The sequence below is a fragment of the Alosa sapidissima genome, chromosome 20, assembly GCF_018492685.1.
Source record: "Alosa sapidissima isolate fAloSap1 chromosome 20, fAloSap1.pri, whole genome shotgun sequence".
Taxonomy (NCBI): domain Eukaryota; kingdom Metazoa; phylum Chordata; class Actinopteri; order Clupeiformes; family Clupeidae; genus Alosa; species Alosa sapidissima.
The window spans coordinates 27,961,681-27,972,479 of NC_055976.1; the positions used below are offsets into that span (position 1 = coordinate 27,961,681).

A 10,799-nucleotide genomic window follows, 5' to 3' on the forward strand; every position below is an offset into this window, starting at 1 on the left:
TTATGTGTCCAGACCCTCCTCTGAATGTGATCAGTCTGTATGTGTTGATAAGACATTATATCTATTTTATATTGATATCACATTATCAGGTCTCCATCTATAAGCCTTCTTGAAACCAAGACAACAGCACGTTATTCTTCTGTCTCATTTGTATGGCTGTGTTACTTAACCTTGACTTTTGTAAACAAGTCTTTCAATATGCAGTTGGTGCAAATACTGTAAGCCACAAATCACTCGTTGTTCAAGGTCATGTTGAATGTGTGGACTCTTATGTATCCTGCCAGACACCAGCTGTCTGTAGGTGTGTGTACTGACCACCCTTACAAATTCATTCATGGAGATCTGGGAGCTCTTCCTTGTTCAAGCACTTTTTTAAAAAAACAAATCTCTAGTGCCTTATCTTGCTGAATGGCAGGCTTTAAAAACTGAGACTGTGAACCGTTTTCAGCTCAAGGATTTGAGACATTATTCCAGTGAAAACCGAGCTGAGGTAGCCTACAGTCTGCCAGAACCAGGCAACTCAACCACAGGGACGTGCTGCATCACAAATTGAGTGAACTCACACTGAGTCTGTATGTGTTGATAAGACATTATATCTATTTTATATTGATATCACATTATCAGGTCTCCATCTATAAGCCTTCTTGAAACCAAGACAGCAGCACGTTATTCTTCTGTCTCATTTGTATGGCTGTGTTACATAACCTTGACTTTTGTAAACAAGTCTTTCAATATGCAGTTGGTGCAAATAAGCCACAAATCACTCGTTGTTCAAGGTCATGTTGAATGTGTGGACTCTTATGTATCTTGCCATACACCAGCTGTCTGTAGGTGTGTGTACTGACCACCCTCACAAATTCATTCATGGAGATCTGGGAGCTCTTCCTTGTTCAAGCACTTTTTTAAAAAACAAATCTCTAGTGCTTTATCTTGCTGAATGGCAGGCTTTAAAAACTGGGACTCTGAACCGTTTTCAGCTGAAGGATTTGAGACGTTATTCCAGTGAAAACCGAGCTGAGGTAGCCTACAGTCTGCCAGGACCAGGCAACTCAACCACAGGGATGTGCTGCATCACAAATTGAGCGAACTCACACTGAGACAAACTAATCTGTCATCGCTTACAATATCCAATTATTTGGTGAAAGGGATGAAGTGTTAGTCTTGAAAATATTGATTTTCAGTGGCCTATATTTTTTTCTGTCAGGCCCTGCATACTGCTAGCCTGGTAAACCAAACTCATTCACAGAGTGAATAGAGTCTGGTCACTCACGATTGAGAAACCTTTCCAGCACTTGCATCGCGACCGACGTAGACTTTTGCGCTAAAAATCATTGGTCCAGCCTAACCAATCACATTAATCAGAGATTCATAACGTTATTTCCTACTTCGCCTAAATTTAACAAACTGACATTAAGCAGCATTGGCAGTCAGAAATCTATGCAGGCTATGTTGGCTGACTTTTGCTATAAATAATGTACACATTCTTCCGATGGCAATATTTTTATATTTGCAGGCATTGCTACTACCGTTTACCACAGCCACTTTCGATTTCGAAACTAGCGTCATCCCATCTCCTCGCTGATTGGGCAGGTAATCTGCCGACCAATGGAAACATTAGTGAACTGGTTAAATTTAGGCCTAATCTTAGTATTAGAACTAAAACTTTTTTATAGCATGAGGTTCTTAAATCATGTGAATTAACCATCCGTGATAAGTCTGTTTCAAGGTCAGTGAGGTGTAAAGACTTTCATAGCAGTGGGGGTTAATGGTACACAGGCCAATATCAAGTCCAGACTGGGAATAAGACAGTTAGTATTTCAGCCCCTTCACACTGTGGACTTCAATGCAGACACCCCTTCATTCATGCCATCCTTAACCTGGAGCTCTGTTCATTCTGACGGGAAGGAGAGAGGCTAGTGTTGCTCTGCTGTGCACTTCTGTGCAGCACACCGTGGAGGGAATGTGTATGTAAAAGTACACGCCTCAGATAAGAGGCCAGGGTGCCTACTAGGGGTGCTGTTTAACTTTTCACAAAAAATTGGATTTAACGGTGACAGTGTGGTTTACATTTATTTGAAGGGTGTTAAACACTGGACATCAGCTGTGGGGGTCTTCATAGATTGTCACGGCACCAGTTCTAAAACTTGCTAGCCTTGTAAGCTGAAAGATATCATTAGCCTACATCAGACATGAGATCCATAGGCATCAAATAACATCTTTAATTCACTCGACAAGCTTGATAGCAGTTGACTCGCTGCAGCGATTAAATGCTAGCATTGCAGTAGCTGTAAATGACGTTGGCATAGGTCTATCAAAATAGGTTCCATGTGTTCGTCTGTTTACACCATTTGCCATGCTTGATGGCCACATCAAGTCAGTCAGTTTTTTGTTCACTCATTGTACCAATTTTCCACATTGGTCCTTTTGTTGTGATTTTTTTTTTTTTTTCCCCCCAGCTATATCACGTTCCTCTATAAAGCCCTGTTGGTCTTGCACCTGAAACTCTGATCCTCTTAGAGGTTGAACTGTGTTCTGCTCTGATTTTTTTTTTTTCATACCTTTTGTGTCTACGGTATATCAGAGGTAGCCCAGTTCTTTTGGGAAACACTAGCTGAGCTACACTTAAAAAAAGAAGGAAAAACCTGCTTGAAGTAGGCAAAACAGCTTTCCTTGTTTAATAGTTCGCATTTCTTTACACTAGCTGGTAGGTATCACATACCACTGGCTGCCCCTTTCAGTATATGAGAACCTGGAAATCTTGGCATGACGAACTGTTTGAACTCTGTGAACTACTGACCCTGACCCTCGAGGGACAGTTTTGACATGCTCTCCTTTGGGTCCATTGGGGACGCCATACCTGGGCAGCACTGGGGTGCCTCTCAAAGTTGAAGGACTTGCAAGTCATGCTGATGCTAGTCTGATTTGGAACAACCTCCAGCTCAAACCTTCACCTGCATTCTTTTGTTAGACTCTCTTACTTATACTGAGGTTGCACCCAAATTCTGAAAGCCCAGTCCATCAAGCTCATATATGATTCTGATTATTTCTGAAAATACAGAAGGCATCCCTGTACATTTCCACTGAAAATGAAATGTGCAAAGACATCTGTCAGCACTTTCCCACAGGTCATAAAGCTTCATGCAATTCTGCTTGTAATCAAGAGTATCTATTACATTTACCAAGGCCTGTATATTAATTGCTACCCTGGTTATTTTCTGTTTACCGTAGTAATATGCCCAATTTAAATGTTGGTGGCGGGTCCTTTAAATGTACGTCATAATTTACTTCCCGGAAGTTAACGTCATTTATCACACTGCCTGGCTCAAACCATGGCAGACTTTCTTGCAGAAAATGAACTAGTAACGCTAAGAAATCGATTCAAAAGAGATGCCGAGCTGCTTCTGCAAGGGATCTCTGATGATGGCGAAGAAAAGAGTAAGTCTAATTATTTTTGCTCACTTTCTGAACGGAACCTAGGAAATGTATGCTGATGTCAGGCCAGATATCCCTGGCGAAAAATGGACTGTACTTATGGCTAGCTTGCTATCTAAATTAAACAGCCACACAGATCAACATTGATTGACAGCAAAGTTTGGTTACAAGATATAAGATAATACACGCGAGACTAGGCCTACTGTCAAATCAAATGGTGCTTGCTATTTGTTGCTAAGGCCAATACAAAATAAAGTTAGTCAGTAACATTACTAGCTAACTTTTAACGTTTGTCATCAAAGAGCAATGCACAACTTATCAAGGAGTTGAAAACAAAACTGAGATCTTCAAAACAGCACAACATTCATTTACAGAGGGCTCCGCAGTCCTGTCAGACTTGCTTTGTCGGAATAAACAGCTTCAGTGGGTGCCATGGTACTGGTAACACAAACTGCATTGTTTGGGGATGACCAGTAGCCACTGTATGGCAGCTGTTCAGTTTGTCGCTGGCTCCTCCTCAAGCAATGGATTAGGATAACTTGTAACTAGGAAACAAGTTATGCGGTGAAAAAAAGACATCTTAAAAATGTTATTTTGATGATAATGTTGTCCCCTTGCCACATCGTGTATTGTATAGATTTACATCAAAACCTCGAATCCTCCACATAACGGTGTAATATAGTGTGCCCACGATATTAATTTCACGATACGCTAAGGTGTCTACTTGATACACAACTGGCGATTTATTTAGCCTGCTTGTCATAGGGTAGGCCTAATAAACGTATGGCTGGCTTATTCATTATAATGTATTGTTTATGGTAAATGCCCTATCAACAAATTATCAAGATGGGTCTCTGTTGTAATTCAGTTAGGCCTATTGTAGATTGTTTAGATATGTTTACATGTAGGCCTATTACTTGTCTGACCACTTGATTGAATTTTATAGGTAAACAGAGGTGGACAGAGTACACAGCTTCATTACTTGAGTAAAAGTACAGATACCCTTTGCTAAATTTTACTCAAGTACAAGTAAAAGTACAACAGTCAGATGTCTACTTAAGTAAAAGTACTAAAGTACTTGTTTTTAAAAGTACTTGAGTATCAAGAGTACAAGAGTACATTTTCTAAATATTGCATTACTACTGCCACAGTGCTTACATTTATGTACAGAAACATCCTACATGGAGTTATGAAACAATTTAATGTTAATACCTTGGAGAATGTAAAAGGAATTGAAAGTAAAATCAAGTCATTTTCATCTTTTTACCATGTTGCCAGGGAATGGCAGTATTTCTAATACATGTATTTAAAATACATATTTCAAATACAAAATACTATTTTGTAATGGAAACACTTGAAGCGAAAACTATTATTAACTTGTTCAGAAAATTGAAATAGTCTGGCGAGGTGGGGCCACAGCTTGGCACATATCCGGGATGGACCTGCTGCATCTTCATCCATTGTTTGTCTCCAACCATGGAGTTGACTTTGGCGGAAAGCTGAAGGTGATTGCTGATAGGCTGTCCCAATCAGTGGCGCCTGCACAATCCAATCACGTTTGAGAGGGAAACAACAAATTGAGGGTTTCCGAGATTTTTCTTTTTTCCTTTTTTTTTTTTAGAAGTAGTAAAGGGTACTCACAGTTATGGATAGAAATGTAGTGGAGTAAAGAGTGTAATATTTGCCTCTCAAATGTACTTGAGTAAAGTCATGAGTACTCCCCAAAAATGATACTCGAGTAAAGTACAGATCCCTCAAAACTGTACTCAAGTAAATGTACTCCGTTACTGTCCGGCTCTGTAGGTAAAGAAGAGAAAGATGACAAACCACTCCCACGCATTAACCGGCACTCCGTCTTCTGGATCCTAGCATCCATAGGGTTGACCTACTATGTGGATTTCTTTAATGTCGTCATGGAAGACACCGATATTAAGAGGTAGATTCTTTGCATGGGCAGGCTGATTTGTTTGATTGAAGGATCAATTGGTCATGATGCTAACAAAAAGGCTGGTTTTGTCATTATTTGTCTACAATTTGTCATTGCTCATATCTGTCTATTGATAATCCATTGTAATGGCCTAATTTGGACTTGATTGATATTAGCCCAGCCTTAATTTATTGAGCAGTAGCCTAGTATGCCTATGTAATGTAGTAGTTGGCATATCAATAGCCTAGTATGTCTATGTAATGTATAGTTGGCATATCAATTTCTTATTTTGATGTATTCTAACAATCTATTCTTATCTTTCACTCATTCATTCTAATAATATTTGTTGTTAAAGGGGAGTTTTCTTGCCACTGATTGTAGCCTCTTTGTTTGCTGTTGGGGGTTTCAGCCTTAGGTTCTGTGATGGATCCTGAGACGGTATCCCTTTGTGATGATGAAATATAATGGAATTGAACTTGCTCCGTTGTTTCACTGAGTTCTCCCCTCTGTCCTTCACAGCTGGTGGTTTAATGTTGGACTGGTGCTGCTGACTCTATGCATATCTCTGGCTGCATTCTGCATCGTATACCTGGAGTGGTGTAAAGGCATCCAACATTATGACCAGGAGTACCCTGCCATTCCCCCTTTAACTACAGCAGCCTTTATTGCAGCCTCTTGCAGGTCAGAAACTTCCCAGAGGTGCTCTGACAGACTGATATGGAGAATTATGTAATAGACATTCACATTCCCAATTAATTAAATGTATATTTGAGGAACAGGTATTCTCGTGGTTGTTATGTGCACTTCTGTTTTCATGTCATAATGTTGCTCAAATATGATGACTAAAGCGGATGTTTCACAAGGCAACTATTTGAGCAATATTTCTGGCAATGTTCCTGAGTACTGTTGCTGTATGAATGCTCATACCACCACTTAATTGTAGGGCTCCATGTTTAATGACATTGATAGCAGAAACGTTTGTTTTCTTTTTTAGTCGATCCGCGGTTTCTTGATCAACTGCGCAGCAAATTATCAGATGAAGCGCCGGGCCTAATTTCACTCCACGACTCCACGGACCAGCAGTCTCCATATTTTGGACCCATATTTTGAGAAATGCTGAATAGACCACAACCAATTTCAATACTCCGACACGGTCACCGTTAGACTAGGGGGAGAAGGGATGAGAAAAGATCTGGCCACAGTTCTTCCAGAACTTCGTGCCAAGTAAAAGCATTATCAGTTTGTGTGAATGAAACGAAGCGTAGGCCATAGTGTGACATGCGTAAAACCAATGGTGTAGAGATGATGCCACAGGTTTTTTTTTAAGTGAGCCACGTTTGCATGTAGGCAATTTATATTCACAATACTTGGGCCTACTAAAAGAAATATTATTTTATTGCATTTGTATTGGTTGTTTAGAGTAAAAAAAACAATCGGTCGGTATTAACGCAAGTTTACAACCGGCAAGTCGGTCGGACTAAAAGGGGAAAAAAATAAATATTTGGGTCGGTTCTAAATTGACAGGGTAGGTCGGGTTACGGCAAACGAAAATATTTTTAAGGATGGCCTAGACGTACAAGATGATGATCTGAACCAGGGTAGGAATTTCACGGCGGCCACGACGGCCATGGCCATCGTGGCCCCTTGCGTTGGCCGTGAGGCCCCTTTGAAAATCAGAGGTTAACAGGCCACGGTGGCCTTGGTGCCCCCTTCTTTCAATATTCTGCTTTGCGTCCTACTAATAGCGATTTTTATTTAGCCTGTGGCCTGTCAAAATAATCTTAGCATTCACAGCGCAAATTAATTTAGTCATTTACGCAGTGGAGAAAGTGGCAGCGCAAGAAAGAAAGTGCGTCCAAATTCACCCATTCTCATGTTGAACTACTCGCGAAGTAGCCTATTCATCATACAGACATCACACGTATCACATGAAAGAGCTTTTTCTCAGCTTTTAAACGATGTTAGCCGATAATTGCTGTGTTGAACGGTTCGCGAGAAAAGTAAATAATATAATTCAATTTAATCATACATTCTACTGAAGGTGTTGCATCCCATGATCTCCATACCCATTCATCTCGGTGTAATACTTTACGAACCCTTCTTTTAACACATGACAACCCATATATCAGAATAAACAGGAGACCTTACCGAACACAAAGGTGTAAAGCAGTCCCCTGTACAGTTAGCCGTTCCAGAGTAATCCAGTTTTGAATTTGCAGTAAAGTTCGACATACATGGATGTCTCCAAATGTGGGCTTTAAGTTTTACAATGTGTTTAAATTGTTCCACATAATTTCATAATGGGTCAAATACAAAATAAATGTTACAAATATCGCCTATATATTGGTAAATCAGAGGACAGCTGACTAAGAGTTTGTAAAAGTAGCCTTAATGATCACAAAATGCTAAGCATGCATCTAGGCTATTTGAGTTTCTTAAAGCTGAGCTGTGCTTAAATTGTTCAATACATGATTTCATAACAGGCCAAATATAAAATAAATGTTATATATAGCCTAGATATCTGTAAATATTAGATAGTCAGATTTACAGTTCTATGTAATATGTCATGTTTTCATTTCATGTTTTTGTAATGTTTCATACAGTGATGCAGGTCTACTGCAGTGAATAGGCTAAATACAACTTTGATAATTTTTATAGCCTACTACTAATAGTTAACTTTGGCCTTGGTGCCCTGACATGTGGCCTTTGTGCCCCCCACCAAATATGCCCAACTGAAGGCCAAGTGGCCTTGCCCCCAGAATGGTGAAATTCCAAGTCTGATCTGAACACTTGCTGCTGTTTCCTCAGCTTTAACATCGCCCTTTGGCCAGTGTGGTCCTTCTTCACTCCCGTGATCCTCTTCACCCAGTTCATGGGGGTTGTGATGTTCATCTCAGTCTTAGGATGACAGGACGAGGTGAGGCCTCTGGAGACAGGAGACTTTTACAGCACACTGCATCACCACATTCTGAAAACTCATTTTTCAACTGATGAATGAATTAGCTAGTGTAGCCCCCCTACCCTCTTACAGCCCTCGTAACACATACACACACATATCAAAAGGATTAGCTGCATTAACTTTTGTAGCTGTTCTAACTTGCCATATGTAACTGGGATATAGAGCCTAATATACCCTCTAACAACTTGATTTAGGTAAGCCCTAGTAGTATACTAATCAGCATTACTTGATGCTAGATTTGGAAACTTAAACATAATAGGCTATACTCTGTTCAGTAGTGGCGCTCAATGTAGTACATGTGAAATTTAATTACATAAAAAGAAAATGGTGGCAAAGAAGTAACTCGCTTTTTCTTTATTTTGTGATTTCACAGACGCCCAGGATGGCCAGACACTTTTGCTACCCCTTACAAGCGCGCATAAGACTTAACTTTTGATCAAACTGTTTCCATCACTGTTTTATAAATGTCATTGTTCTTTTGCCATAATTTTAAATTAACCTTTTTTTTTTACTGTGTCGTCCACAAATGTAAATGTTTGTTAATAAACCAGTAAAATTAAAGTGCTTTCCTATTTTTTTTTTATATACTGTAAGTCATCTGTCTATATGCAGCATTACATTAATCTCTTAGTCTCTATGAAAAAATCCAACCTTGAAGGGGAGCTAATTAAAAATATGTTTAAGATCAATGGACTGAGATCAGCATGGCAGAAGCTTGACTGTGTTGAGTAAGAAGTTGGATGATCCAGCTATGGCCCCCTTTTAGTGTCCTGGTAGAGACAGTCAAATTTTGTGTTCAAGTATTCCATGGAGCAGGGTTTCCGATGTCCGGTAATTACCATAGACTGTAAAAATACGGACAATGCGTCTGTGACGTCACCCATAGATTTTCTGAAGAACGGTGTCACTCCCCGATGTGAGTCCCTACCGGATGCGAGTCGCGCATGCGTCACTTTGCTACTTTGCGACTACTGTGCTGTTAGCCACAGAATAATGACATTAGCCTACACAGCAGTAATGTATTATTTAGCGTAAGGCATCACATTTTCACGGCATGATCTCTAATGTCAGTTCTAGATTAGAGGCTGAAGTAGCCTGCTAGCGAGAGACTTCTGTAATATCAATAAAAATGTACCTACATAACGAAGTTTGTTCACTGCTGGCAAGTAAGTAAGCAATCAAGCACAACAAAGGCTGTCACTTGAATGGCGTTTGCTAACGTTAGAAATCAAGCAATCTTAGATAGCTAAAACGTTTTTGAAACAGAAAAGTGAATTATTTTATGGATTTCAGTCGGATCCCTTGGCATTATGCCGTAAAACCTATCAATCTGAGCATGCGTGACTCACATCGGGTAGCGACTCACATCGGGGAGTGACACCATTTATGGGGGGTATGGGCGGCGTCATCTTGGAAAACCTTGGGAAATCCTAACCCCGCCTACCTCCTAGCCAATCCATATATGGGTAAAAGGGCGGTGCTTTGTATGAGACTGAGCAAGCCGGTGAACCCGCCTTGTCGTCAGCCGAGCAGCCTCAGCTAACGTTAGGCCTACAAGATGGACTGTCTGGCACAGACGTTGCTGTAACATTGCTGGTAAGTTTGATCTGCTAACGTGAAGTTCATGTATGTTTCTTAATGCCATGTTCAGACACTTTTTAATGTTGTATGCTAAAAGGTTATATTCAGGTGAACGGTTGAAAAGTTGAGAATAGTTGAGTTTGCAGATTCTAGCTTCTAGGTAAAATAAACTAACGTTAGCTATCCCTCCCTGGCTGAAGTTACGGTCAAATAACGTAGAGTAATTTAGCGTTACAGGTTCACCAACTCACGTAGAGTAACTTAGCAGTTTACAGGTTCAGCAACTCATACTGACAAAAATGTATCTTTGCCTTTATTGTTTTGTAATTAACGTTATCCATCTCATATCCTCAGTGCCAGCCATCATTGTAACGTTAATTAATTTACGATAACATCAGCCAGCTCGCTGTATTCTGTCAACGTATGGTGTGAATTGATAACAAAATCGTAGGGTATTAGTTAACTTGTACATCATTAATTATTTTTGATGTACAATTTATTGTACAATTATTTACTCTTAATATCACGTTTTGAAATTGCTAGCAGCTATATTGCTCTAAAGTTGTCAGTGGTAGTTTGGTCTAAGATGACATTGAAATTTCTCATCGATGGCCATTTCACGATCCAGTGTTCATGTTCGGTTAGCTTGCCTTATTTCACCTTGTCAGGCTATAAAAAAAAAACGTTAAATCCCGTTAGTGTCCGGTGTTTGGCATAACAATGCCAATATTAGTGTACGGTCACTGAAGACCCATTTCAAATCGCACAATAGTACTACAGCATTGTACAACAACTGTACTTTTGTTGATTACAACAAGTGGTGTTGGTTTGCATTATTGTATTATCTTGTAAGTAGGTAGGTGTGACTAAAATGTTTACCTTTTTGTTTTTGCAGTTCAC

At 39.8% G+C, this 10,799-nt stretch overlaps 1 protein-coding gene across 1 annotated transcript; it reads left to right on the forward strand.

The window, feature by feature from the left end:
- The first annotated feature begins 3,292 nt into the window (after nucleotides 1-3,292).
- On the forward strand, nucleotides 3,293-8,879 carry tmem128 (transmembrane protein 128). Its single transcript, XM_042074305.1, has 5 exons — nucleotides 3,293-3,435; nucleotides 5,236-5,368; nucleotides 5,879-6,040; nucleotides 8,168-8,276; nucleotides 8,692-8,879. Exons 1-4 carry the CDS (start codon nucleotides 3,330-3,332, stop codon nucleotides 8,265-8,267), a joined length of 501 nt encoding a protein of 166 aa, XP_041930239.1. The 5' UTR covers nucleotides 3,293-3,329; the 3' UTR covers nucleotides 8,268-8,276; nucleotides 8,692-8,879.
- Nucleotides 8,880-10,799: the final 1,920 nt, after the last annotated feature.